At 44.0% G+C, this 27,260-nt stretch overlaps 9 protein-coding genes across 20 annotated transcripts; 3 read left to right on the forward strand and 6 right to left on the reverse strand.

Annotated features, from left to right (window-relative positions):
* The first annotated feature begins 1,567 nt into the window (after positions 1-1,567).
* On the forward strand, positions 1,568-6,774 carry TTLL3A (Tubulin tyrosine ligase-like 3A). Its single transcript, XM_018001203.2, has 3 exons — positions 1,568-3,023; positions 4,128-4,640; positions 4,898-6,774. Exons 1-3 carry the CDS (start codon positions 1,646-1,648, stop codon positions 6,091-6,093), a joined length of 3,087 nt encoding a protein of 1,028 aa, XP_017856692.1. The 5' UTR covers positions 1,568-1,645; the 3' UTR covers positions 6,094-6,774.
* Positions 6,681-10,516, reverse strand: TTLL3B (Tubulin tyrosine ligase-like 3B). Of its 10 annotated transcripts, none has more exons than XM_089464416.1 (6): positions 10,319-10,516; positions 10,071-10,153; positions 8,576-9,842; positions 7,566-8,380; positions 7,050-7,170; positions 6,681-6,980 (listed from the first exon to the last, which is right to left on the reverse strand). In XM_089464416.1, the coding sequence occupies exons 3-5, from the start codon at positions 9,831-9,833 to the stop codon at positions 7,066-7,068; spliced, it is 2,178 nt and encodes a 725-aa protein (XP_089320542.1). In that variant the 5' UTR covers positions 9,834-9,842; positions 10,071-10,153; positions 10,319-10,516; the 3' UTR covers positions 6,681-6,980; positions 7,050-7,065. The 10 variants fall into 10 exon arrangements, with proteins under 10 accessions (XP_089320542.1, XP_089320541.1, XP_089320538.1 ...); XM_089464415.1 differs by having other exon boundaries at positions 8,576-9,849; XM_089464412.1 differs by having other exon boundaries at positions 10,236-10,507.
* Positions 10,337-11,357, reverse strand: LOC108609987 (metallo-beta-lactamase domain-containing protein 1). The gene is made up of 2 exons (XM_089464457.1): positions 10,994-11,357; positions 10,337-10,942 (listed from the first exon to the last, which is right to left on the reverse strand). The coding sequence occupies exons 1-2, from the start codon at positions 11,204-11,206 to the stop codon at positions 10,574-10,576; spliced, it is 582 nt and encodes a 193-aa protein (XP_089320583.1). The 5' UTR covers positions 11,207-11,357; the 3' UTR covers positions 10,337-10,573.
* Positions 11,358-11,511: 154 nt separating this feature from the next.
* On the forward strand, positions 11,512-15,099 carry LOC108609954 (uncharacterized). Its single transcript, XM_018001749.2, has 5 exons — positions 11,512-13,546; positions 13,625-13,904; positions 14,068-14,342; positions 14,403-14,598; positions 14,668-15,099. Exons 1-5 carry the CDS (start codon positions 11,740-11,742, stop codon positions 14,873-14,875), a joined length of 2,766 nt encoding a protein of 921 aa, XP_017857238.1. The 5' UTR covers positions 11,512-11,739; the 3' UTR covers positions 14,876-15,099.
* A 246-nt stretch (positions 15,100-15,345) lies between these two features.
* Positions 15,346-20,860, reverse strand: Pfas (phosphoribosylformylglycinamidine synthase). Of its 3 annotated transcripts, none has more exons than XM_089464399.1 (4): positions 20,711-20,860; positions 17,501-19,737; positions 16,290-17,438; positions 15,346-16,221 (listed from the first exon to the last, which is right to left on the reverse strand). In XM_089464399.1, the coding sequence occupies exons 2-4, from the start codon at positions 19,725-19,727 to the stop codon at positions 15,509-15,511; spliced, it is 4,089 nt and encodes a 1,362-aa protein (XP_089320525.1). In that variant the 5' UTR covers positions 19,728-19,737; positions 20,711-20,860; the 3' UTR covers positions 15,346-15,508. The 3 variants fall into 3 exon arrangements, with proteins under 3 accessions (XP_089320525.1, XP_017857237.1, XP_089320526.1); XM_018001748.2 differs by lacking the exon at positions 20,711-20,860 and adding an exon at positions 20,354-20,500; XM_089464400.1 differs by lacking the exon at positions 20,711-20,860 and adding an exon at positions 20,298-20,455.
* Positions 20,861-21,667: 807 nt separating this feature from the next.
* Positions 21,668-23,300, reverse strand: slmo (PRELI domain containing slowmo). The gene is made up of 2 exons (XM_018001791.2): positions 23,160-23,300; positions 21,668-23,030 (listed from the first exon to the last, which is right to left on the reverse strand). The coding sequence occupies exon 2, from the start codon at positions 22,942-22,944 to the stop codon at positions 22,285-22,287; it is 660 nt and encodes a 219-aa protein (XP_017857280.1). The 5' UTR covers positions 22,945-23,030; positions 23,160-23,300; the 3' UTR covers positions 21,668-22,284.
* On the reverse strand, positions 23,274-24,325 carry LOC108609992 (uncharacterized). Its single transcript, XM_018001797.2, has one exon. The coding sequence runs from the start codon at positions 24,120-24,122 to the stop codon at positions 23,403-23,405; it is 720 nt and encodes a 239-aa protein (XP_017857286.1). The 5' UTR covers positions 24,123-24,325; the 3' UTR covers positions 23,274-23,402.
* Positions 24,326-24,443: 118 nt separating this feature from the next.
* Positions 24,444-26,499, forward strand: IPIP (Inositol phosphatase interacting protein). Its single transcript, XM_018001783.2, has 4 exons — positions 24,444-24,659; positions 24,741-25,082; positions 25,139-25,363; positions 26,064-26,499. The coding sequence occupies exons 1-4, from the start codon at positions 24,599-24,601 to the stop codon at positions 26,354-26,356; spliced, it is 921 nt and encodes a 306-aa protein (XP_017857272.1). The 5' UTR covers positions 24,444-24,598; the 3' UTR covers positions 26,357-26,499.
* Positions 26,411-27,237, reverse strand: LOC149269806 (uncharacterized). Its single transcript, XM_089464456.1, has one exon. The coding sequence runs from the start codon at positions 27,198-27,200 to the stop codon at positions 26,562-26,564; it is 639 nt and encodes a 212-aa protein (XP_089320582.1). The 5' UTR covers positions 27,201-27,237; the 3' UTR covers positions 26,411-26,561.
* Positions 27,238-27,260: the final 23 nt, after the last annotated feature.

Below are 27,260 nucleotides of genomic sequence, written 5' to 3' on the forward strand. Positions count from 1 at the left end.
ACACATGCACACCCCCACATATCCCTTTTCGCCTGAGGCTTGCCATTTCCGGTTCGCGATTCGCACGCTCGGTCGAGCATTCATATGAGCCGCGTCTGACGACAGCGACGGCGTTGACGTCGTCACCAACGCCAAATGCCATAAGCGAAAAGCACTGTGACGACAACAACCCAACAATCCAACACCCAACACCAATACCAAACAACAAGGATACAATAACAACAACAACAATCAAGTATCGCGCAAAACATGTTTCGCTTTGCTTTTTTGCTTGTGGCTCTAGAAGAGATTACTTTAGCCAACTTTTGTATATGGTTTCTATTTTTGGATATATCAAAGTTCCTTTAGCGAAATCTGAATTTTCTTCTTCTTGCCAAGTTTAAGCTGGAACGAGAACCATTACATAAAATGTCAACTTATTGTCCGGTTTATACACAATCTTGACTCTATATATTAATTTGATTTTTTTTTTTTTATTTAAAAGCAAGAAATTTTTAGATTTATAACTAATTTAAATATTCCTTAAGAAAGGGTTATATACGGTTGGCAAGTTTCAGCTAACCTAATTTACCAGCTTTAGAGAATTTTATAAAAATAATTCAATCAACCAAACTTTCCCAGTTTCAGAAATTCCCAAGTCAAACATAAAGTATTATGTCGTTGTGAATCTTATTATTTACCAAAACTTCACAATCAATTATAGATAATAATTAATAATTTATAATTGTAACAGTTTTAATGATTGAATTTATCAATTATCGTGATTAGATTTTATTTCGTTTCGTGTCTAATATTTGCCTGAATTTGAATTTTTGACACCCTTTGCTTTTTCTTGGATTGAATTTAGTTTTGCCGAAGCTCAACTATTTATACCCTATTTTTAAAAGTCATTTATAAAATTAGCCAATAAATTAATTTTTAATATAAAAGATAATTTCTTTTTTAATGTATATTATTTAAAAAAAAAATAATAATTATAATAATAAGCTATGCCAAAAATGCATAAAATATGGTTTTAAATTACTTCCAACAATTGTAAAATTTTCTATTCAAATTAGACCCAGTTCCTTCATTAATTTCATTGAATTTCTTAAATGTATATATATGTACATATGTACATACATATATTTTTCATTTTCTTCTAGATGTTCCTCAATTCATATTTTATTGACCTAGGCTCAGTCAAACCTTTCGCTGCAGTCGACCTAATCCAATGGAAACTCAGCTGAGCACTTTTATGCTAAGACGCGCTTCACTGCGCTTCGTCTCCCACACACACTGCTTGCTTCCTCTTCCCCCCACCCCCAACACAATCTCCCTTGTACTGTGAGAGCAGCTGGCAGCAACTCCTTGGCTCTCGCTTGCACAGTCTATTAATAGAGTCGTTGGAGCCGAAACTCAACTGGCTTCAACATGGTTGCCAGGCAGTCACCAACTCCGCCCCGCTCCGACCGCCCAAAATTAACAGACAAACAGAACGAGAGAGTGAGAGTGAGAGTGAGAGTGAGAGTGAGAGAGCGTGTGAAAGAGACAGCAATTACCCAGTGGCCCAGTCTCGAACGGTTTTCTGTCAGTTAGTCAGTCAGTCACCGATTCGCGTTGCGTTCACTTTGTTTTCTTTCGAGGAATTCCTCAGTCGTTGGCTATGCGCGAGTTGCTGCAGAAGCAAACGCGCCCGAGCAGTGAACCAAATGCGGGCATTAAGGCCGCCGCTGGAGTTGTCGAGGCTGGCTCTGGCGCTGGCCAGGAGCAGCATAATAAGAAGTGCTCCAGTGCGAGGTTGTGCAATAGGCTGGCCATGGCCATATCCACAGCCACGCCCACAGCTGTCACAGTGCCCAGCATAGAGCTGACGCCAGCAGCAGCGCCCGCAGCTCCTGCAACGCCCACGCCCACGCCCACACCCACGCCCAGGGCAATTGAGAAGCCCGACAACAACAACAACAACAACAAGGAGAACTGCAAAGTACAAGGTGCGCCCACAAATTATATAGCACGTCGCACCTGGATAACAACGGATCGCATGAACGAGCTGCGACGCAAAGCGCAGGAGGCGGCGAAGCAGAACAAGATTTTCACCATCCGCGGCTGCTTTCACTCGGTGCGCAATGCTCTGCTCGCCCGCGGATGGGTCGAGAAGTTGGACGTGCATCGCAAGGTGCTGCCCCTGGGCCAGATGACCTACGAGGATCTTACGCAGCGTCTGCCCAAGCGCAAGGCGGGCGAGACGCGGCGTCAATATGTGCTGAAATGTGAAAGGAACATAATGTCGAGATTTCTGGAGCATATGCCCGTGGACTTTCTGTGGACGAACCGAAAGGAGAAATGCGATTACATTGATCAGGCCAAGAATCCGGGCATGACCATCAATAAATTCCATCGGGCGCCGTTCACCTCGAAGGAGGGTCTGTGCAGCCAGCTGCGGGACTTCCACTGGTTCTTCGAGGAGGGCATGGCCGAGATGTATTTTCCGCGCTGCTACAATGTCTGGAGTCCCGAGGAGCTGGGCGAGTTCGTGGACAACTTCAAGCTGACGGCCTGTGTGGCCTACTTGCGGGCCATGCTCTGCAAGTACCACAAGCAGGGCTCGGATGCGGTATTCTCGCCCAGCGGCAAGATACCCTATTCCTCCATAGACTTCGCCTACAAGCGGCTGGTGGACTACATCGATAGCTGCCAGCACAACGATATCGACTTTGAGGATCCGCCCAAGATATGGGAGCACGACTGGGATGCCTTCCTCTACCAGCACCAGCAGCTGGTCAACGAGGATGGACGCATCCAGCACGACGGACAGCGCACGCTCGACCACATGGTCAAGAGCTGTGTGACTCTGGTTGAGAAGATGAAGGTGCACTGGCCCCAGTACAGCCTGGATGGCTATCAGAATTTGTGGATCGTGAAGCCGGCCAACAAGTGTCGGGGGCGTGGCATACTCCTTATGGATAATCTTAAGAAGATCTTGGGCGTCGTTAATCCCTCGATAGCATCTAAGAGTCGCTATGTCGTGCAGAAGTATATAGGTAAGTGGATAAGGAGAAGGAGGAGGTGGAGAACTCGGACTTATATATGAAATATACCAGGGTATACCCTGTAGGGAGCTGAGATTGACCGTTAAATAGAGAGGCTAGAGCAATTATTAAAAAAATCATGAGAGAAGTGTTATAAAGATAAACTCATATATACCCTGTAATTTCTAAACATATATTTAATATAGCCAGCACTACCCCATTCATGCTGCCTAACAAAGCACAGGGTATACACAATTCAGTTCAATTTGACGGCTCATTTCATAGATTATATTTAAAGTTCGTCAACAACAAAAAATTACATATACTTTAACATACTTGCAAATGAGTTCCTGCTCTTCTGGAATAAAAGCAATGCTATAAACAAACATCGTCAGAAAGTGGGTCAAAAATCAGGCCGCTGACATTGTTGTTGTTGTTGGTGGCTTTGATGCCTTAACAGTTGGGCGTAAACGTAGCAAGTTTTCTACCCATGACTGCATTGCACGCACATGTTTCGCATACACAAATATACTACATCTATATATGTATATGTGTGCATATACAAATATACATATAGAGACATATATGCAACATAAAAATATTGGCCTAAAAGCGCAGCTACTAGCAGCTCTTGTTCTTGTTGTTGTTGTAGGCTCTGGATTGGTATTGGAAAATTGCCTTATATGTATGTTTGGGCTGTCAATAAAATGAGGAGTTGAAGCAACAGGTTGAAGGCCAAACAGCGAATTATAGGGAAAACAGAGCTAATAACAAAGTGAGAAGGCATATTTCTTAAGGTCTAGAGTTGGGCTGGTTCAAAAGTATGTTGCATAATAAGATAATCTCTTTAAATGCAAAGTGCTACATGATAAGATATCTTTTAATGATTATTTCCAAGCGAAATGAGGTTCCATCTTACTAAAGGTTTTACTCTTCTAATTAAACTCACTTTGGATTGCTCGTAAGATCCTTTCCATCCGCCTATGTTGCTAAAAGCAAACTTGCAATCGAAATGGAGACACTCGAATACCGTTTAAGCAGATTTAGTTCTGCATAAACCTACCTAATAAATAATCAAATAAATAACGAAACAAATATTTCCCACATCTCTTTAAGAACGACCTCTCATAGTCTTCCAAACCAAGTTCGATATACGCCAATGGTTTCTGATAACCAATACCCAGCCGCTGGTGGTCTGGTTCTACCGGGAGAGCTATCTGCGTTTCAGCTCGCAGGAATACAGCCTGAGCAACCATCACGAATCGGTGCATCTGACGAACTATGCGATACAGAAGAAGTATACGAACGGCAAGCGGGACAAGCGCTTGCCCAGCGAGAACATGTGGGATTGTTATTCGTTTCAGGCGTATCTCAGACAGATCGGCAAGTCGAATATGTGGCTAGATCGCATATATCCGGGCATGCGTAAGGCAATTGTGGGCACCATGTTGGCATCGCAGGAGAACATGGATCGTAGACCCAATACTTTCGAGCTGTTTGGCGCCGATTTTATGATATGCGAAAATTTCTATCCCTGGCTTATAGAAATCAATTCGAGTCCAGATCTTGGAGCGACGACCAGCGTGACAGCTCGAATGTGTCCAAAGTGCTTGGAGGATGTAGTCAAGGGTGAGTTGGAATCGGGGACAGAGAGTGAGAATGAGCGTGGGAGTGAGAGTGAGAGTGAGACTCGATAAAGGAGTGTATGAGAGACTGAATGAGAGTCTAGATGAGAGACTGGATGAGGGACTGAAGAAGAATATACTGAAAAAAAGAGAGACTGTACAATGAGAGGCAAATACTTTCTGGGTAACAGTGCGAGCGGATAAGCATAAACCAAAACGGGATAACCTCAGACCGCTCTTAAATCTTTGTTATACTTTCAGTTGTCATCGATCGGCGCGTGGATCCAAAGGCGGACATGGGCAACTTTGAGCTCGCCTATCGCCAGGTGGTGCCGCCCACGCCCGCCTACATGGGCCTGAATCTGTTCGTCAAGGGTAAGCAGCTGCTGCACAAGGTGAGCCATGGCCATGGCCACTACTACTATCAGCAGCAGCGCAAAGAGCGCAGTCTGGCCACCAGCAGCGTGTTTCGCCAACGTTCGGCCATTGTGCCAGCTGCCACGCTGTCGCGCATCCATCGCGCCATGCCCACATTCAATGCCACGGAGTATATGGAGAAGTATATGGTGGAGCCATTGAGCAGCAGTCGGAGCAGCATTAGCAGCACGCAGCCAGCAAGCAATTCGAATGCCTCAACAGTCAAACCCCCAACAACAACAACAACTGCAACAACAGCAACTGCAGCAGCAACAACAACAGCAACAGCTGCAGTTGGCATCGGTACACCCTGTCCGTATTTGCTGAAGCAAGCGGGTCGCTCCATTACGCAGCTCCTAAGCGTCACCCACAAGCGCAACGGCACAATGGGCACAGGAGCTGGCGCTGAGGCAGCTGCCAGCACCGCTTTGCAGCCGAAGCGCCAACGCAGCTGCGGTCCACGCTTCGCCAATCAGCAGCTGGAGGTCACGGATAAGAAGTTCAAGATACTCATCAAGAACTATGCCAATCAGGCGGCTGATAATCTGCTCGAGAAACAGGAGCCCATCAGTGCGCCGGCCACGGCTCCAGTCATGGGCGAGCGCAAGTGGCGCAGTCTGCGCAACATCAACAACAACAACAACGGGAACACCTACACTGCCACGAGCTGCTCCCGTTTGAGAGCAGCTCCCAATTTGCTGGACAGCAATTGCTCGCGTCGCTTCGCCCGCACCAAGTCGGAAATTGAGAGCTCGGCCAGCTTGCATGCCATCGGACGCACCTTTGGCCGCCGCTCGTATGGACCGCGTCTGCCCATTAGCATCTCGGTGCAGGCTCTGCATCGCGGCGAGCCCATCGTGACTGCCATGAAGCAGGCCTCCAGCGAGCAGCTGCAACTTCAACTCACCCAATCCCAATCGCAATCCCCATCCCCATCCCCATCCCCATCCCAAACCCAAACAAACTCCACGCCTCCCATCAGTCCACGCAACGTTGCACTGGCCAACAAATTGACGGTGCCAGTGCTGCCCACTTGTTAAACCACCAGCACCACCACCACCACCATCAACCACCCACTGAGCCAACGTTTATCTAAATATCCGAGGAATTTCAATTTCTATCAACTGCTAACTATTTTGTACATAAAAGTTTGTTTGAGATTTGTATTTTATAAAATGTTTTTAGCTTCCTATCTAAATAATCTAAAATCACTTTAAAATTGTTATCAAAATATGTTGGAGTTACATTATGAATACTTATTATGAATATGAATATTCGAGCTCGAGGTATTTTTCGTTTCAAATTCCTAAACAAACAAGAAACATTTTTCATATCTAAAAAGTACTCAAAAAAAATATAAAAAATATAAAATAAATACAAATTCCGTTAAAAACTATTTAAACAGAAATTACCTGAATAATTATATAAAAGTCACTACATAAAGCTTTAGTTGTTTATAGTTAAGTTTTGTATTTTACTGAAATGTAATGCAGATTAGACGATCTCTTGCCATTCCAAAAATACTTCCAAATATAAAAACTCTTCATTAATAAACATATCATACGCTAGTTCAAATTAAATTCCCCATTCGGATATATGTTTTCAGCAGTGAGGAGGTTAATCGATCTTCCTTTAAGAAATTTAATAATATAACTTTACATAGACTATGTTTATTGTATATGATTTGTATTATGTTATTTACTCTTTCTTTTATTATTACTTGTTGAAAAAATTTGCTTATCAGCTAGAGGCGACTTTTAGCGACCGGAAGAATTGTATTCATAGATATCTCAAAGCAGTTCAATAAATTATTATATAAGTTATTGTTGAATTTTTGTATTTCTTATAACTCGATTGTTAGCAGCTCGAATATTTTCTGGGGGTTGCAGTGAAGTTAATCTTGACTTGGCTATGAACAATGCGAATTCTGCGATATATTTATGTACATACATGTATTGGTTAGTAGCTATACATCAAGATGGTGCTATATACGTACCAGACTCTTTCGTTTCTCACTTGGGTGCTGTATATTGTAAGGCCAAATGCTCACGAGCTTTCGAATTTAATGCTACTTTCGTGCTGGTACTCATCATCTTCGAGCTCGCTTGAGATAGTTTCTATGGGAATAATGTCAGATATAGATGAAATGAGTTAGAATGCAGCAGTTGAACTATTTAAATAAAACTTGAATACTTCAATTTTAATTGATAAATCCCTAAGACAGTAATATTAATCTACCTATCTACCTATATAATATAATGCATATCATGTAACATCTAAATGATAAAAAATTTCATTGAAATCCATTAGGCATACAATTTGGGAACTTTTCACGAAAAACTCTTAACTATCTCTATCCCAACTCTCAAGTTTCACTAGCGATGGCTTTAAAACTGACAAACGAACTAATGGACAGGCGGACGGACATTGCACAAGCCAATATATTGTTTTCAAATCGTGTTCAAGTATAATTCTATATAGGTATGTAGACGTTACAAGTTTATTGTCTTACTTTCGTGCCCACTTTGCCCACGATGACTTTGGCTGGTGTCTGCGACGCAGTTTTGTTTTTTTCCCTGCCAAATTTGTTGCTAGTCGTCGCTCGGACATTGTTCAGGATTTTGCGTAGCAGTCGTGTCCTCGGGCTGTTTCGTAGCTTCGGCAAGTTGTCAAACAGTTTCATCTGGGTGCCGTTGAGCTCCAGTGGGCGCGTGCCATCTACCTCCTTGTTGACATTATAATTGACCTGAAAGGCGCGCTCGAAGAGACCCGTGGCGGCCAAGGAATTGCGGGGCACATCCAGGACGACACGGATGCAATCCTTTAGTACCAATGGACATATTCTGGCCGTCACTTCCGTTGAGGCCGACAAATCTGGCGTCGAATTAATCTCAATCAATATGGGATTAAAGTGCTCATCGATCATAAAATCACAGCCATATAATTCAAATGCATTCGGCACCAATTCCGTTTCATCCAGACTGGCTAGGACCACTGCGACCAGATTCTGTTTGAAGCCATTGTAGATTTTTTGCCATGTACCGTCCGGTGCCCCAACGTGTCGCAAATGGCATTTGAATTGGTCCAGCGACCACATATTGTTCTTCGGCAGACGCGCATCCCGATTCACTTTGTTCTTGTAGCGTTTCTGCACTGAGTTGTTCGTCAGGTGTATCGATTCGCGCAGGTCATCCATTGTGAACTCCTGGGAGCTAAACCGCAAATAGCAATCGCGATATGTCCATATCGTTACCTGTGTATCGCTGATCGTAAGCAGCATATACTGCCGTATATCGAACTTGGTGCGATAGATCAGATATGGACGTTCTATAATCAGAGAGAAAGTAGAATATTAAAACATTTCAGCATGAGTGATGTGATATAATTTAAAGTCTCTAGCTGAAACAGATACTATATTAATTATAAACTATCGATTTTTATCGATAATAGACAAATATATATAAATAATTCAAGCATGTTGCTATCGAAAGCTTCTAAGAGTGGACCTGGGATAACACTTACCAATATACTTTTGGACGATATATTTGCGATTCTGATTATTGGATGTCCACTGTAAGATGTCGTCCAGGGAGCTACGTATGACAATTCCGATACCGCGCGATTGATAACCAGGTTTCAAGATCCATAAATTACGGCAACCATCCCAGCGGTAATCGAGTCGTAACGATTCGATTTGTTCTAGATATTGGCCAGCTAGACGCGCATACTCCGCCATGACCTTCTCGTTGATTTTGAATTTAGCACCCGAATGGAGCACCTTGGAGGATTGTACCATAAACGACTGATTCTCGATCATTTCGGTGGGCGTTGGCAGCTTGATGCGCGCATCATCCAGAGAGTAATGCTCCTTCTGCCTGATCATTGTCTTCACTTTGTTCAATGCAAAGTCTATCGTAATGCTCATCACAGTGCCATTCTCAAGATCGATCAACTCGGCTGGACGGTGCTCCTTGATAAACCGCAGCAAACAGCGCGCCTGCGTCTGATGATAATCTTCAATGAATGCCGCACGCTCCTCCATGCTGTTGGCGCCCAGGCGATAAAAACGGGGATAGCTCATGCCGCAGACGCCATCCTCTCGAAACCAACGCTCCTGCTCTGCACAACCGACCAGACCCACTTTCGTGGAGAAGTCTAAGAATTGGCTACGTCTGACGCGATTCCGGTACGGCTTCACCTCCGGAAACAAATCGCGCTGCGCCTTGCTCTGCCATATGAAGAACGAGGGGAAATTATTGATCATTTTCGATATGACCACTGCTTCATAGTCGTTGCCACGTCTGGCATGCTCCAACAGCGAGTCCTCCGACATATTCTGCAGCTTGGCATGCCGACCTGCTGGTAGTTTCTCCAGCCAGCCTCGTCTCACCAGCGCTCGCCTCACCGTGTGATAATTACCGTAAACGGTAAATATGCGGCGATTGCGATAAGCATCGATAACGCGCGTTCGATAGGTATTGCGCAACTGACGCTTGTGCGCATCCGGCGCTAGCCCAGCCGTCGAGTTACTGCCCTGAGCAGAGCGCGCCTGTGCCAAAATATTGTTGAGACTCGCATGCTTAAGCTGGCTGCCCGCTTGATGCGATATGATATTATCGTATTGGTTATTGCTATTCGATATATTCTTTGGCAGCGAACATTGCTTGCATAATGTTATCAGTTCAGCGTCCAGATTTTGTATCAACGATTGGATCCGGGAGACGGGATTATAATAGCGATTGCGTTGTGTATTAAAAGCACTCGATGACGCCTGGCTCATATTTAAGTTCTACTCTCTTTATATATATATATATATATATATATAAATATATATATAGATATAGATATATATATATCTATATATATATATATATATATATACACCTATGCAAATTTAGTGGTTGACAATGTATTTTATCAGTTTTTTTTTTATTTTTTGTTTCGACTTGATTTTGGTTTTTCCTAATTATTTAATTTTGAGAAAGGCGAAAGTTGCGACAGATTTGAACCTGTTTACCGATATCGAAGGATTCGATTACTGATGGGGCTTGCTTCGTTAGATGATCTTAATTGCAGTCTCGAGCTGGTTGGCGTCTAGTGCTATATATATATTTATACTTTTGTTTTTATATATATATTTATATATCAATATATATAAATATATATATAGATTTTTTTTTACGGTAGTAATTTTTTAATGCAGCTGCCAAAAACGATTATGTTGTCGCTGCAACTGAACGAGAAATTTTGAAGCAGTAGCCAAACCTTTTTTTGCTAACAATATCGCATTTAAATAGGCAATGTCTTTATTGATTTATGAAACATAGCTTCGCTTAAACGGTAAAAATTTGAGACCAAAAAAACTTGTAACGAAACGAGTGCAAGACGAAATTTGATTTAAACATACAAGCGCCTATAAAATACAAAAAAAAAAAGGCATTAAATAATGTTAATATCACAGCTTGCTCCTCAAAACAAGTAATCATATCAACAGGCCTAAGAAACTCCGTTCCAAATACTTCAAATATTTTTCAATTTCTTTCGCATTTCATCATTCAATTGGAATATGGTTCCATGTCCGGGCACAATGTATTGGCATAATTCTGCCATGCGGTATCGTTGCTCCGCCTGTTGTTTTTCATCCTCACTGCCAGCAGCTTTCCATATCTGGGCATCGTCTATGTCCTCAAAACGCTCGAAGAGATCCCCGCATATGCCCACAGTGGTGCCATCAAACTGACTATTGTGCACGATAACCGATGCACAACTTAACGTATGCCCAGGTGTCTTCTCCAAGAGAACCTCTCCGTGCGTATCCAGTGCTCCGGTATACTCGGTGTAAAGATCATGTTTGGATGCTGTGGAGCCGACAATATGTAAGCGCGCTTGCTGAAATAAATAATTGCAGCCAATATGATCCGAATGTCCATGTGTACATACAACCACATCTATATCATCTGGTTGCAATCCCTGTCCAGCTAGCAGAGATTTCAAGTGCTCGCCATCCCATGCAGTCATAGTGTCCACGATGATATTGCTGCCATCACGGCAGCGGATTAGCGTGCAGCTGCAATTGGCACGCATCGCTTTTGGATCATTTGCATCCTCATGGGCATAGCCCGATTGCAGAACAATTACGTGATTTTGCAACATTTTTTAAGTAACACAAATTAATATTAATTTTATCAGCCAATAATTAAGGCTACAAAATTCTTGTTTTGTTTTCAAATCAAGAGACAAAAGTAACTTTCAAATTATCAGTCAGCTGTTTGTGGAATGAGCAGCTGTGAGCTTAGTAAATATGTTCTCTTTGAATAGTTCTCTTTTGATTTTTCAAGTTTCTTCACATGCACTTGTTCATTTCAGCTGTGGTGCTCATACAACGAAGAACGAAGCTTACTGGGACAACCAGAGCTCATATGTCAATACTCTTTATTTTCTTTTTCTCTTCATTCTAGCCGCTATGCTGAATTTTATATGTTCATTTAAGCTTATGTCGTTTGCTTGCTTACTCACTTTGGCACACTCATTTAAAAGAGTCCGTTGCATTACCAGGGCTGCACCATCATCCACACAAGTTGGCAGCGCCCGCACGGCTGTTGGTCGTCGCGCTCACATTTAGCAAGTCGCAATTTGTTTATTATTTAACACACATAATTTTCTGTATAAAAATTGTAAATTTTCAAATGTATTTAAACTACCTGCCGCGCTCGCCATGCAAATACCTGCAATATATGCAGCAAATGCGACAACTGCAACTATTACGGCGACATGTAAACATGGGCGCAAAGCCGCCTATCAGAGAGGCAACACAGTCGAAGACAACATCAAAGCAGCTCCAGCAATTGCTGCCAATAGCTGCAACCCACACATACAGCATGCAGCGCCATGCAACATTTAGTAGTGATCACGAGCAACAGGTGTCAGATGAGCTCGATGGCTGCGAAATATCCTCCTCCTTCGGCAACTTAGATGATGAGATAAATTTATATTTGAGTGCAGCCCGCAGTCCACAGGAGTTAATGAATATGGTTGCCCAAAACCAGATGGAGCTCCCACATCGCATACAGTGCATCTCTATGCTCTGGGCCCTCTATCAGCAACTTTCGGGCAGCGAGAAGTCGGAGCTGACCCTCCAGCTGCAGCAGTTGCTTCCCTCCTTGGCATTCCATGTAGCCTCCATGAACATGGATCAGTTGAGCTGCTGCTACCTTTATCTACGCAAGATGCACGTGCCTAATAGTGAGCCCACACTGGAGAGTATACTGATGCGTGCCCTGGAAATGATCGAGTTGGCTGTGGACAAGGAACTGGTGGCTTTACCCGCGCTCTCCCGTTTGCTGGTGGCCATCAATTTGGAACGAGATTTCTTTACGCCCCTGGTCTGCCGCAATTTTATTCCACATCTGGAGCAGCATGTGACCAACTGTCAAAGCGAACAAGACGCACGTCTCCTATCCACCTGCCTCTTCCAGCTGCATCCACTAATCGATGCAGAAATGTTAGCCAGATTCAAGCAACGCGTTTCTGAACTGCTACAGTCTGGGACACTGAGCAGTGCCACGCCCAAGACACTACTCAAATTACTTCACATGTTCAATCAGCCCACCTGGTCACATTTGAACACAACCATGATACGACAGTTGATGCTGACCCTGTGCTATTGTGTGCCCACGCTGGAATCGAATGACCTGAAGATCGTCTGTCGCACCTTTCTGCATCATCATGAGCCGGCAGCACTCGTAGCGCCACTCAAGCAGGCAACAGCTGCACTGCTGCAGCAGGAGCCAACGGCAGATGCATTATTCTGCGCCGTGCCATTTGCTTCATTGCAGCAACGCGACGCCTACATGCAACAATTCCATCAACTGCTTCACTCCAATTCCGCCTGGCAGCTGCCCAACGCCAGTGGCCATTTCTTCAGTGTGCTGCGCGCTCTAAAGGTCGCGGATGTGCGCTACTGCGATGCCTATTGGTCCGCAGTGGCCGACCAGCTGCCATCCTGCGCCCAGGAGCGGTCCCAGCTGAGTTTCCTGCGCCATTGCCAGCGCTACATGAACTTCAACAACAACCTCGGCGGAACCTATCGCCATCAGAGAGTGGAACGTAAGCTGAGTCGCCTCTGCATAGATTCCATCGAACAGGACGTGGCCGGTAGATTGCCCACAAAATTCGCCCGTTTGGCTGCCTTCGTGCTGGGCTATGGCCATACACCATTTGATTGGAAGAAGTTTCCCAATGTTCTGCTCAGCAAAATGTTGGCCATGGCACCACAATTCAATATCCAGGATTGTTTCCTGCTCAGCCGTGGCATGCAGATTGCTTGCGAGCTGCGCTTCCGTCAGCATGTACCACATGTGCTGGCCATGCAGCTGGCCACCATGGACAGCATCCTAATTGCCTGTGCCGAGCGACACTTGAGCAATAGCGAAGAGCAGCCCCTCAATGCCAGCGATCTGAGCGTCATTGTGCGCACGCTCAGTCATCGCAAGAGTAAGTCAATCAGTCCGTCTGCCAATAATTCATCCCTAGGCTAATCCTCATCTCCATCCCCATCCCCATCTCCGACAGCTCTGAAGAACAGCCAGGTGTACAACCAAGCCCTAGCCCACTATAAGACTCTGCAGTGCAACGATCTCAATTCGCGTGTCGTGCGCGAGATGGCCTACAATTTCAATGCCTCGCACTACTTTGTGCCCGAACTGCTGGAGTCCATGTTCGACTATGTGGCCCAACAGCACGAGCACATAACGGGTGACACCGTCGAGAAGGTGCTCACCTGCGCCTACAATCTGGGCTACACACCTGCTTCGCTGGAGGCATTGGATTACGCTGCTTTGGTCTTAATACGGTGCGTAGACAAGTTGATGTCTTCTAGATATACCCTGTAGCTGATACATAATTAAGACGGGTATATAGGACTTTAGTACATAGTAGTGCGATTTCTTTAAATGCTCACTGAGGATAACTCTTAGTCGTACCATTAAATCAGCTCTATCTTCTCCCACCCACAGCGACTTTGATCACATGAGCGGTTTATCCTTGGTGCAATCGTGCCTAGCGCTTTGCTTCTACAAGGCAATACCTGAGCAGCTAATCAATCAGGTGTTCTGCGTCAAGTTTATTCAGCGCATTGAGGACGAGATCCAGATCTGTTACTCAAAGGCCACATATCCTGGCATGGTGCTGAATCGTGTGATGCAACTGAACCGCACTGTTTGCCTGGATATGCCCGAAACAAACGTGCCCTGGTTCCAGCAGAACTATGTGGAGGCACAGCTCAGCAAGAGTGAGTATATACCATATTTTAGCTCAATTATCTAATAATCTAGAGTAAAATTTCTTTTAGAACACGTTGTACCCAGCGCGTTTAATACGGATGTGAAGCAGCTGCTGCGAGATCTGCTCAAGGATGAGAACTATTTTCGCTGCAATCACACAACGCCCTATGGCTATCAAATAGACTTTGTGATACACTTCGATAAGGACAAACGACCCATGCCTGCGCCAGCCGTTGAGGCCACGATGTTGGATCGCATAACCAAGTAAAAACTCGCAATCTTATATGTAATACCTATAATAAAACTAATATATATTCTCTATATCCTTACCAGGGTGGCTATACTGCTGCTCAAACTGGACTCCTTCTGTGAGAATGATTTGACCGCATTGCGCGGCCCGGAATCTTTAAAGATCAAGCATCTGGAAATGATGGGCTATAAGGTGCTGCACATTAACGAACACGACTGGAACTCCAAGTACATGAATGCGCCAGGCGCCAAGGCAAACTATTTGAAATGCCTACTGCAAATTTCGCATTAATTAGAAAAATTCATTAATTAACTTAAGACACTGAACTAAATTAAGACTTACGTTTAAAATTAGTTTAGCTGTGCAGTTGTTGATTATATTGTTCTTGTTGTGCTTAGCAAATGACGTCTGTATATATATTCTACTAGTCATAGAAAAGCTTTGAGTTTAGATTTAATTTTTATAATACAAACATACGCTAAAAATATTAAAGATTGCGTGAACAATGCTTGAAATGAGATGGAATTTTAATATTTTATTGAATGAATATAGAGTATCTGGGAAAAACTGCATAAAATAAGTAGTCAATTAATATTTCATTAATATAGGCAATATACTAATTGAATATAAAAAATTTTATATTAGGAATTAATATATGAATGCAGAAAGAAAAGCTGCTTGAATCTAAATTCAAATGAATGTAAGAATAATAGCATGGAATATATAAAAGTATGAAAAGAGGAATGCCAATTAAGACAGGATTACTGTTCAGTTGCCCAAAGGCTTATATATATAAATCTCGTTTGGGATATAGAAATATAGTTATAGTTAATCGCATTGTTGGAATATGAAATCTCAATAAATGTATTAGATGATTTGTTTTGAAAGTGTTTATGTCCTGTATCATACGTTCTGCCAATTGCTTTAGGAGGAGTAATCCTGCGATGCACTACACCATTTGTAGGCATTGTTAAACATAAGTTGCCAGGGACTCTCGACTTGTGTGGCGGGTACCTCAAAGCCGGGCGGCACATATGGCCATTGATACATGGCACTGCATCGCTCCGGATGCGGCATCAATGCCAAATGACGGCCATCGGGGGAACAGAGGCCAGCAATTCCCTTCGGACTGCCATTGGGATTCATGGGATACAGTTCGGTGGGCACGCCCGTATCATCCACGTATTGCAGCGTTACCAACTTTTCGCTCTGCAGCCGCTCGAGCAGCTGCTCATCTTGGAATGCAAAGCGTCCCTCGCCATGGGCCACCCAGCAGCCCAACACCAAATCCTGCATATTGCTCAGCATTATCGAACGATTCGGCGGTATGCGAACTGTGGACCAACGGCACTCGAAGCGCTGCGAACGATTCTGCAGCAGCGCTAGCTGAGGCAAAACAGGAGATTCATCCTCAGCTTTGGTGCTGCCCACAAAATCAATCAATGTCATCAGCTGGCAGCCATTGCAGATGCCCAGCGAGAAGACATCCTCACGTTTCTTGAATGCGTCGAATTGGGGCTGCAGCAGGCCACTATGCAATATATTAGCTGCCCAGCCCTTGGCAGAGCCCAAGGTGTCCGCGTAGCTAAAGCCACCGGGAAAGACGATTCCACGATATTTCGACAGAGTCGTCTTGCCTGTAGATAAATTGAATTAGATAATTTCATGGGACAATTGAATTAATTGATTGTTTAAAGTGCCTCACATGATAGCAGATCCGACATGGTGACATCATGCACCTCGAAATTGGCGCGCAGCAGACTGGCCATCATTTCCCTTTCGCTATTGACGCCCTCCTCGCGCAGCACAGCCACGCGTATGGGCTGAGTGCATCGCTTCAAGGCGAGCTCCGCTTGCAATTGAGCAGGTGCCTTATATTCTGGCGCCCGTCGGTAATTGAGGCTTTCGTATTCCGATTTTACACACTCCACATTTGCCTGCAGCTTCTCCAGTTCATAGCTGGTGCGTTCCCATTGCTTATAAAGCTGAAGCAGTGGCTTGGCCAACAGAGTTTTGTCCCCGTTCTTAATGAGCACCTGAGCCACATCCAAATTAAAGCCAGTCGCTCGACCCAAGTAGTAATTGGGCACACCTGCAGCCTGGAAGCGTGAGCGCACTGCCTTCAATTGGGTTTCATCCACCTCCAAAACCCAGCCGCATTCCTCGCTGAACAGGAGACACATATCAAAGCCGATTATGTCACTCACTGCATCGTATTCAGAGATGCCAGCAACGGCCTCCTTAATGTCCACCTCCAGACCACTCAGACCACCAATGGCCATCTCCAGCAGGCAAACAATGAGGCCGCCATCGCTAACATCGTGCCCAGCCAGCAGAGCACCTTCTCCCAGCAGTCTTTGCGTGATCTGGAAAGCATCGCTCAACGCTTTTGTTCGCTCCATATTGGGCGTCGTTTTGCCCTGCTGGGCATAGGCTTGGGCCAATGCTGAGCCACCCAGTCGAGCACATTGCTCTATGTTGATCCAGAGCAAAGCGCTCGATTTGCCCCTTGCCGGACCCTTGAGATCGGGTGTTATGCGCACGCGCACATCCGGACAGGGGGCATAAGTGGAGAGCACAAGTGTGCCAGGTGATTTGATTACCTCGCCATCTACTTTGGCAGCCATCGAAAGGGAATCCTTGCCGCCATCAATGCCAACGCGCAGCTCCTGCAGCAAAGTGCTGAGCGCCAAGCAAGCTTCGTACATCTTATAGCCTTCGCCGGGCAATTTGGCTGCCCACATCCAATTGCCCGAGCACTTGACGTCTGCCAGGTCGCTAATCTTCACGAAGACCAGATTGCTGAGCGCCTCGGCCACGCACATGTGAGCCATGTTAACGGGACTGAGCAGACCTAAGCAAAGAGGAATATTCAAATCAAGTAATGATAGACAAGCATATACTCTAGAAACTTACCCATAATGGGCTGTGTGCCTATGGAGGTGGCTATGCCCGAGTGGCTAAAATGCGATACAGTAGTCAGGGCATAGTCAGAGAGTGGCGCCTGCAATGGACCCACGCACTGCTGCTGCACAATGAGCCCGCCCACACAGCGATCCACCTTGTTGGTGAGGAAACGTTTGCTGCCCACCGCCACGATGCTTAACACCCGCTCCAAGGCGTCTGACAACTCCAGCGCTGCTGGCAGTTGCAATTCCTTGCTGGGAATGGGTATGGCTTCCAGCTCATAGGTGCGCTTAGGCAATTCACCCAATACGCTCGACAATTCCAAATCAAATGGTGATTTTCCAAAGCTTTCGCGCACCTCCGGCAGCAGAACCTCCTGCATATCCTTTGGCGCCGCTTGCTCCAGCAAGGTGACGCGACCATCGCCAGTGACAACGCCCACGAAGCTGATGGGGCAACGTTCACGTGCACAGATCGTCTCCAACAACGTGCGATCGTCTGGATTGCAGAGTATGGCATTGTTCTCTTGATATTCAGCGCCCCACAGCTCCAGAGCCGTTATGGTTGGGTCACCCAGTTTGAATTCCTTCGAGAAGATGATAGCACCAGCGAATCCTGGCTCCACCAGCTCCTTCAGCACATTTCCATTGCCGCCAGCGCCTTGATCGTGGATGGCCAAGATGGGATTCCGTGGGCCTAGCTCAATGCAGGCGCGCACAACACGATTCAATTTATTCTCCATTTCCGGATCGCCACGTTGCACGGCATTGAAATCCAGTTCGGCATCTCCAGAGCCTTGAACCTCCACGGAGCTGGCAGCGCCACCGCCCACACCAATGCGATAGACTGGGCCGCCGATCTTGGCCAGCAGCTGGCCACGTTCGGGCGTTATTTTTTTACGCATTGAAGCGGGCATCGTGCCCAATCCTCCACTGAACATAATGGGCTTCACATACTCCTCACGAATGCTGGGCTCCGCTGCATTAAACAAGCCATAGGAGATTGTAAAACCATTGATCAGCGGCTCTCCAAACTTGTTGCCATAATCCGAGGCGCCGTCGCTGGCCTCGATGAGCACCTGCAAAGGCGGAGCAAAGGAACCCGGATACTTCAGGCCAACCGGTTCATAGGGCTGACTGTAGCCGGGTATATTCAGAGCGCCCACACAGTAGCCGGCAGTGCCAGCTATGGGCAAGCCACCACGACCCACGCCCTGGACATCACGCAGACGGCCACCGGTGCCTGTGGTGGCGCCACTGAACGGTGCCACAGCTGTGGGCATATTATGCGTCTCGGCGGTGAATATCAAATCCGACTCAACGCGCTTTAACTCCACAATTCCAGGCCCACTAACGAGTCGCGGCTGCAGTGCATCATGCTCGAATCCCACAATGGCGCTACTATTGTCACTGAATTTAATTGTATTATTCGGATTCGTATTCTTCTGAGTGTCCATGATGAGTTTGATCAGAGAGCTGGGCAGCTCCTGGCCCTCGAGCACCATGCGCCCGCGAAAGAACCAATGCCTGGAGTGCTCGCTGTTGCTCTGGGCGCAATCGAAGAGCTCCACTGTGGTGGGATCTCGCTTCAGTATCTTGCTGAACAAATCGTAATAGTAGTCCAAGTCATAATCGGTAAATGCCAAGCCCAACTCCTGATTAATGCGCTCCAGTGCAGCACGTCCTTCGGCAAGCATTGGCACATAATGCCAGGCGGCCTGCTGTGCCGGCAGCTGTTCGTCGAAGCTTTCGCGCGGCGTATTCGCTGCAGTATATTGGCAATGGGTCATCCGGTCCCCAAGGAGAGCCACATAGTTAGACACTTCTCTAGTTGCGTCTGTGGCAAAGCGCAACAGATAACGCGTCGAGTTTTCCATGCGACGCACCTCTGTGTAGCCGAGATTATGAAATATGTTCACACAGTTGGTTGAGTAGGGTGTGGAGAAATTGAAGCGTGGCCCAATCTCCACCAGCATCTCGAATTTGCTGTTTTCCAGCTGAAGTTTTGTCTTCTCTTCGAGACTGCTGATCTTTTGCAGCGGCTGCCTAACCAGCCATTGCATCAATTGTTCCAATGCCAAAGGATAGGGACACAACGCCTTATCATACTCTAAGTGATAGCAACGCTCCATTCGCACCGACACCAAGTCCTTGTCGATGCTCTGCAGGCGCTGCAGGATGCGCTGCTTATCAGCAGCATCAAATACTGCTTCATCATAAAGTCTCAAAATGCCCATTGTCAATTGGCTGTAAGAAATATACAATGGAAAGTATTATAATATTAAAGGTATTACTAAAACTCTTTCGCATTTGTTGTCAATCTCAAATTCACAAAAATTTACAACTGAAGTGAGTTCAATTATTACTTATATATTATTTTATTTTTTATTTATATTTTGTTATCAAGAACAACTTTAGAATACTCTTGCACTCTCATTACGCTCACTTATAAATACATACATATGTATGCATACCTACATACCAATTGCGATCTAATTGAAAATCACACACTAACAAAATCCTTACTAGACAGACGAGCCTACACTAAGCCGGCATATGCACCAATACACTTACACCTCACTGCCCACAATGAATTTTGTTACTGCAGCCGCATAGCGTAAGCAGTTACTGTCTCACTTACACATGCACAGTACCTCCTATGTGTATATACATATATGTGCCAGTTTGACTTTTCTATGTAAAGTGCGCCGAAACAACCTTGAGCCGCATACATATTTCGGAATACTCGCCCTACACTAGCACAAATATACGTTCATATGCATGTACTTATGTATGTAAACACGTACATTTTATGTACATTAAGCCACCAAACTTTTTATTACTGCAACTGGAAACCTCTTACTTTTCTTTTTATTATTCAAGTCCGATTTTATACGTGCGTTCTTTAGACGCTTTTCTGTCAGACTGAACACTAGAGGCACTGGTACTGGAGCCTAATGCAGCTTTCCAAGCCGTTGGCAACTGAAACATCCCTGGCAGGGGGTTATCAGCTCACCACAGATCAGCGTCTCATGTTACACAGAGCAGACGCCCAGTTGCAATTGCAGTCATTGGCACTGGCGTCACGCAATTTGTATTTTTGTTTTTATTATTGCTGATAAACAGCAAAAGCGTAAACATATTTATTTGTTGCGAACTGACACACAGAACTTGTAACCAATATTAAATTAAATTAAATTTAGTTTGGAAATTAACTAACCCGAACTAGAGTACAATAAGCAGTGCGCACGTGCACGCGCACAGCAAGTAAAGAACACTGAAAAGCAAAAGAATTAAAGAGAGAGGGAACGAGAAAATAAGCTAGACGCGCACGTTTTATTAGCTGTAAATTGGTCATTGGGTATGTGACGAGCAAAAAACAGCTGTTCAAAGCTCAAGAGCTACCCTGTACTAGAGAATGAATTGCAAAAGAGTGGTTAAGACCAGCTAAGTTAATATATTAATACAATTTAAAATTATTACGTATTTCTGAATTGTTATAATAACTTTAAGACTAATATGTGAATTATAAAAAAAATTTTATTCTATTTTTGTTGCAGACTTGGGCTGTTAAAATTAAAATAATGAAATACCATATTAATTTAATTATTTCTGAAGTCAAATGTCAACTTTATTAAAGCTTCTTATATATTTATATATTTGAACACTTTCCATTCAATATATTTAAATATATGCATATGTATATATTTATGAATGACTTAAAAAAGTTCATGTGCCTGTGTGTGAAGGGAGCAGACAATGTCACGCGCTGAGTACTATTTGAATTAAAAAAAGCTTTTTACTTTTCATTGTTGTTGCCAGTGACGCCGTCAATTCGCCGCGTATAGCAACAGCAACCACATGCAAAACAAAAAAGGAAAAAAACGTCACTAAAAGCTTTGCACTAAACACAGCAAACTAACGGAAAGACGCTATTAAAACAAACGTGTGCACCAATACAGCTGTAGACGGAAATTATCTTGGTTTAATTTTAAATGTAAATGCTTATGTATTTGTACAAGTATTTCAATCAATTTAGCGGTCATCAACGATGATAATGTTGGCCGCCAAATACGCAATAATGCATAATATACATATGTACATGAACCATGTTGTGCACATACAATATCCATAGACAATTTAGAATACAATTTTAATAATGAAATAAATGTGTGAATTGTTGTCTTAGAGCGCTTCTTGATTTATTATCTGACTCGCTTTTTATTTAATTTTTTTTTTTTTTTTTCATTTTTCTTTTTTCAATTTGTTGCATATATTACAAACTATATATTAGTTTTTATTTATGAATAAATAACTTTTGCTACTATGCTGCTCCCTCTGTTGTTGTTGCAGCTGCTTCATCTGTTGACATTGTTGTTTTGGTTGCTATTGTTGTTGTGTGGATTACGTTGCCTAACGGGCTGACCCTCGTATTAGCAATCAGAGCAACGCGCAGCTTTCATATGGAAAAGGTTCGACTTTTTTTTTTTTTTTTTGGTATTTTTTCTTTTTTCAATTTGATTTTAAAAAATATATCAAAGCAGACGAATAAAATAGTTCGTTTGCTATTTTTCAAAGAGAAAAGATTATGTTGAATTATTGTTTTGTGTGTGTTTAAGGTTCGTTCGATTATTTTATGCGTGTTGTTTTTTTGTTGTACTACGACAAAGCAGCGTACCCGACGATGCGCCTACAACGGTAAATTCCAATTCACTACGTCCAAAATAACGGCACCCACTTACAATTATGGTGCTAGATAGATAGATAGTTATCTATGCTCGTTATCGATAGCATCTATGTTATGTGCATGGCTTTTGCCGCTTTGGCCGCCTGTGCACCAATCTCATCCATACTCTTTCGCGCGCTCTCCGTGACCTCGTCAATGGAACGCCGCGTACTGTGTATCAGTTCGTCTGTGCCCCGTGCAGCTGAATCGGCAATGCTCTTCACCTCCGTATTGATCAGGCCAATGACCCATTCGAGTCCCTGGCGACCCTTGCCCGCATTCGAACTAATCGTAGAGGTTAGCAGATCTTCCATATAATGTGAGAGAGGCACGCCATAGACAGTCACTGTAGCCTCTTGTTTGAGCAGTGTTTTGGTTGCATCGCCCGGATGTGGCTCATAGTAGAGAACCTCGTCAACGCTGATATTGCGGCAAAATGTTAAGTTATTTGTCTTTAAGACCATCTGTTTACGCTGCGGATCCACAGTGGAACGTTCGCTGGCAAAACAAGTCTTCGCCGTGCCAATCAGCGCGTGCGTCCACTTTGGGAAATACCATTTGGATTGAACGAGACGGTGAGTGTGCAGAACTCCATTTACCACTCGACGCTCCACGACATCCGTGCCAATAATAGAAGGTGTCATTGGATTTGGATACTTTCGCCAGGCGGCCTGGGTGACCGTCTCCCATGGATGGTTGAAGACATGCTCGGACGTCCAGATTTTCATTATGCAAGCGTTGCTGGCGTTCACCTCTTTTCTCTTTTATACGTATTTCTCTTCGTCGTTGCTGTTGTTTCGCAATCGAGGGCTGCCTATTTATCGCCGAGGCAACAGGACAGAATAAAATGTAAAAAAAATGTTGTGTTTAGGTTCGTTTTACAAAAAAATTTTGAGTAAAAAAATTTCAGAAGTTTTTTTGGTGACAAATACAGAAGACCGACCTTTACTCAGGTGTTCTGCGAGTAGTGTGACTGTTCGGCTATCGATGTGCCTGTCGGTTTAATCGGTATGTCGATAACTATAAATAATCATGTGGACACTCTTAAAAAACATCGTTAAGTAGGACAACACTGAAACGGTTGTTTAAATGTAAATATATTAAGTGAATTTACTATCTAAAATGTGAACTTTATAAGTCGCCTTTTAATAATATTTTTACACAGTAACTTAAATGTATGCTGAAATTAATCCGCAGGAAATGTTGCAACGTAGTTTTCGTATAGACACGGATCAATGCGCTTTAGACGCTCTTCCAAGAACTGCCGAAACTCCTGCATTTCGTTAGCGTCTTTCACTAATTTTTTCAACTCCGCCATAAGACATTCTTGCAGCACCTCCTGACTGGGACTTCCCGGTTCTTTCTTCACTGTTTTTTCCATACGCATTTTTATTTGATTGCGTATTTTAAACCTTTCATAGGTCAAAATATTGGCCAAAGCTTTTGCGGGCGTTCGAATGGTTGGATTTGTTGTATTTGTTTGTTCAGCCTCAATTGACGAGCTAGATAATCGTTTCGGTGGCTTTTGTTGCTGCTGCTGATGCTGGGGCTGCATTTGCGGCTGCGGTTGTGTTTGTTGCTTCTGCGGCTGTTGCTGCTGTTTGTCGTTCTGGAATTCCATCATTTTAGCCAATGCACGAACGGGAGCGCCGCGTAATTGTATGGTTGAGGGAACAGTTGATGGCTGTGCCTGGTCGTGTCTCTTTTGTCTATTATTCTTCTCGGATTCCGCGTCGGTTGGCCTATCAATAAACTCCGATAAGGAGGGTTCTTGTGGATGTGTCTGTCCTTCGGATTGGGCAGATTCTGTCGATTGTTGAAAGTTGATTAAATGGAATACACCATTTGTATCGTAAAATTTATAGCCCAGCATTTCAAGGGCAATTTCCGTTAATAAATACGACATTTTAGCGCAGAAATTTTTTACAATGTCAACTTGACCTAGCGTCAGCTAGAGATAGAGATGCAATGTATGCAAATCGTCGATTACTTTGAAGATGAGATTCGATGTGAAGAAGATACCAATCTTATTAAATACTTATTTGAATAATCCCATTTAATAATATTATGAATTTAAGTTTATCCACATCATTTGTTTAATAAAATAGCAAAGAAATCTCTAGGAATATTAAAATTTTTTATAATCGGAATTTGAGACATTCAACAGCCACCTTTAGGAGCCCATAATTATTCAATCTAAATTTGGCGTGGTAACATTGTTTGATGTCAAAAACAGCTGTTTTGGCTTTGGTTATGAATTGATGTACGACGCATTTATTGACATAGATATGTGAATGAAATATTGAATATTGCCAAATTAAAGCAAAGCCCATTTTTTTTTAATGATTTCACGGAACAAACATTTTTAGTTAATGAGCCGATATGAAAATCAACGAAAAGAACCTATGTGTTTTTGCCCGAACGCCGCCGTTTGACATGGAGGGTAAATAAATTGAATACTCTAAAAAATTAATTAAGAAGAATGAATACCTAACATATTTGTGCTATTATTAATCACTCGCAGGTTTCCTCAACAAGCGGGGTGTAGTCAATAAAGCATTTCAGCGACGATATTTTGTGCTCAAAGGCAATTTGCTATTCTATTTCGAGTCGCGCCTGGATAAGGAGCCGCTGGGCCTGATTATAGTGGAGGGATGCACCATAGAACTATCGGAGGAATCGGATGCCGACAACTACTGCTTTGAGATCGCCTTCAATGGCAATCGCACCTATATACTAGCTGCCGATACACAAGAGTGCATGGAGGCCTGGATGAAGGCCTTGACATGCGCCGGCTACGAATATAAACGGATCATTGTTGCTGAGTTGCAACGTCAGCTGCAAGAGATCGAATACTCTCGCAACAGTAGGCGACAATAACATATACTCTCTATATATTCTACTAACTACATTCTGTTGCAGAGATGCGCAGCGACCGTAGTGATCCACAACAAACGGTAACCGATGGCCAGGGCAAACCTGTGCCGCCACCCAGACGTCCAAATCCCTTCAATCGCCCACCGCCGCCGCCGCCAATTGAAGCGGGTGGTGTACGAGGCGGTGTGGTCATATCTCCGATGCCCTACATCTCTGACTACTATGCGGTGGGCAAAGCGAAATCAGCTCAACAGGAGCTGCACAGTATAGGTAAGTCATCGATGACGTCACTGACTGCGTCACGCGGCAGCTGTTTCGTTAAGATTCTAACCATAGGGGCTACCGTTACACGGCAGACGAAAGAGAGCGACAATGACCGAAAACTACTGAGGTAGCCGGTGGTGCAGATACCCTGCATAGCTTGACAAATTTACTTAATACAGCAAATTAACATTTATGATACCCTGCAAATAATTATTAGGCTATATTATAGCATGATTTGCTTAAGATCACGAGATGTTCATGCGCATAGTAAGATAGGAAGATAAATTTATATGTATTATATCCATATAGGGACGACGGCAGTACAAAAAAATTCAGGGTCTAAGCAGATAGACAGTTGGAAATCTTAAAAAGTTGAACATCAATATCAAAATCATGATATATTAAATACCCAACTTTTGTTTAGTTCATTAAAAATATAAAAAAAATACTGTGTAGGCCTTTTGTTAAATGTGTTACATAATTACGCTTGAAATTGTCATGCCCTGTGCGATGGTATAAATTGCGCTTAGGGAAACGATTTGCAGTGCAGGAAAAAAGACAAAAACGTGCGCGCATTTCTTTCTCAACTCAGACTTATCTCAGTTGCTCGCGTACGCTAGCTGTGCTATGCCACTCTACGAGCTCATTGCAAAGATCTGCTGCATATTTCCAAACCGAGGCTACAAACAGTTGATCAATATTTCAGATAACGGCAATGGCAGTGCGGGCAGCCAACATTCAACGCCTCGTACACGCCGACGTCAGGCACCGACTGGCGCATCACCGAGCATTTTCTATGATGACCTGCCCATAGCACCGGCCAGATCAACAGTATTAGCTAAAAGCAACAACAATCACATTGATCGAGCGGAACAGAAGCGTCGCCAGGAAAAGGCCACCGAGCGGTTCACGCAGCGTCATGAAAAGTTCCGCAAAGTCATCATGCGCGACATCCTATTGTACAGGGAACGCCAAACCCAGCCATTGATACAGCTGTAGATCGTGCGAGAACTGCAAGAATGCGATTTTTGGGCCTGTTTTATATGTTGAAAATTTACATTTACAATTATCTATTTATGTTCAATTTCCATAATCCTTAAATTTAAATATACACACACACACGAGAAAGACCTATCCACTAATACAGAGTCAAGTGTTAATTGTTTACATAAATTATAGTACAATATTAAATTTAATTCCTCTCCTATAACTGTGTCAGATACTCTCTCAACAGATCATTGCGTTCGCGCTGTATAGCATTGGACTCGTCGATCCGTTTGCTCAGCTCTCGTATGGCAGCTATGCGATTGCGCTCCAAGATTAACAATTGTCGCTGCTGCTCCTGGCTGACAGAGAGATCCGTCTTTGTTCCATTATCTGTGCCCAGGGCTTGAGCGTCTATGGATGCACACATATCAGTCAATGCAACATGCGCCGGCTGTTGCTGTTCGGCTGCTCCACTATCGTTCTTTACGTCAGCAGGCGCCTGCTCGCTATGAAACATTTCGTCGAAGGTGTCATAGTAATCCCAGACGACACGCTTGCGTCCGTTCTTGCGCAATGTTTCGCGACACGTTCGATACGTTTTCTTCATGTTGCGCCACTTGCGATCGCAGATGTCCTCGTTGATGCCCTTGTAGCCAGCACGTTCCATGTCCTCCACAATCTCTGTCCAGAGTGCGCGTTTTCTTGTTTTGGGATCACGGAATCTGTGGCGTCGTTCCGAATAGAGTTCGACCAGCAGCTTGGTACTCTTTACATTCCAATGCCATTCTTCGACACCACCTTCGCATTCCAGATAATAGTGCGTGGTTTCAGTCTCGTCATTGTCCATTGGATTCATATGCTGGTCAGGCCAAGAATGCCAAACTCTTATTTTTATATTAACAATAACAAAAATAGC

The sequence above is a fragment of the Drosophila arizonae genome, chromosome 3 (assembly GCF_054131065.1).
Source record: "Drosophila arizonae isolate 15081-1271.41 chromosome 3, UAZ_ARI_1.0, whole genome shotgun sequence".
Classification (NCBI taxonomy): Eukaryota; Metazoa; Arthropoda; class Insecta; order Diptera; family Drosophilidae; genus Drosophila; species Drosophila arizonae.

Bases quoted from the DNA above. Each gene is read 5' to 3' on its own strand.
- TTLL3A (XM_018001203.2), top strand. From the start codon at position 1,646: ATGCGCGAGTTGCTGCAGAAGCAAACGCGCCCGAGCAGTGAACCAAAT. The intron at 3,024-4,127 runs GTAAGTGGATAA...CATCTCTTTAAG, and splicing joins TGTCGTGCAGAAGTATATAG to AACGACCTCTCATAGTCTTC. The intron at 4,641-4,897 runs GTGAGTTGGAAT...TTATACTTTCAG, and splicing joins CTTGGAGGATGTAGTCAAGG to TTGTCATCGATCGGCGCGTG.
- TTLL3B (XM_089464417.1), bottom strand. From the start codon at position 9,833: ATGAGCCAGGCGTCATCGAGTGCTTTTAATACACAACGCAATCGCTAT. The intron at 8,381-8,575 runs GTAAGTGTTATC...CTCTGATTATAG, and splicing joins TATCGTCCAAAAGTATATTG to AACGTCCATATCTGATCTAT. The intron at 7,171-7,565 runs GTAAGACAATAA...TTATTCCCATAG, and splicing joins TGGGCAAAGTGGGCACGAAA to AAACTATCTCAAGCGAGCTC.
- LOC108609987 (XM_089464457.1), bottom strand. From the start codon at position 11,206: ATGTTGCAAAATCACGTAATTGTTCTGCAATCGGGCTATGCCCATGAG. The intron at 10,943-10,993 runs GTATGTACACAT...TATTTATTTCAG, and splicing joins CAGATGATATAGATGTGGTT to CAAGCGCGCTTACATATTGT.
- LOC108609954 (XM_018001749.2), top strand. From the start codon at position 11,740: ATGTATTTAAACTACCTGCCGCGCTCGCCATGCAAATACCTGCAATAT. The intron at 13,547-13,624 runs GTAAGTCAATCA...CATCTCCGACAG, and splicing joins CACGCTCAGTCATCGCAAGA to CTCTGAAGAACAGCCAGGTG. The intron at 13,905-14,067 runs GTGCGTAGACAA...TCCCACCCACAG, and splicing joins GCTGCTTTGGTCTTAATACG to CGACTTTGATCACATGAGCG.
- Pfas (XM_089464399.1), bottom strand. From the start codon at position 19,727: ATGGGCATTTTGAGACTTTATGATGAAGCAGTATTTGATGCTGCTGAT. The intron at 17,439-17,500 runs GTAAGTTTCTAG...CTCTTTGCTTAG, and splicing joins AGGCACACAGCCCATTATGG to GTCTGCTCAGTCCCGTTAAC. The intron at 16,222-16,289 runs GTGAGGCACTTT...ATTTATCTACAG, and splicing joins CATGTCGGATCTGCTATCAT to GCAAGACGACTCTGTCGAAA.
- slmo (XM_018001791.2), bottom strand. From the start codon at position 22,944: ATGAAAATCTGGACGTCCGAGCATGTCTTCAACCATCCATGGGAGACG.
- LOC108609992 (XM_018001797.2), bottom strand. From the start codon at position 24,122: ATGTCGTATTTATTAACGGAAATTGCCCTTGAAATGCTGGGCTATAAA.
- IPIP (XM_018001783.2), top strand. From the start codon at position 24,599: ATGAAAATCAACGAAAAGAACCTATGTGTTTTTGCCCGAACGCCGCCG. The intron at 25,083-25,138 runs GTAGGCGACAAT...ATTCTGTTGCAG, and splicing joins GATCGAATACTCTCGCAACA to AGATGCGCAGCGACCGTAGT. The intron at 25,364-26,063 runs GTAAGTCATCGA...TCAATATTTCAG, and splicing joins ACAGGAGCTGCACAGTATAG to ATAACGGCAATGGCAGTGCG.
- LOC149269806 (XM_089464456.1), bottom strand. From the start codon at position 27,200: ATGAATCCAATGGACAATGACGAGACTGAAACCACGCACTATTATCTG.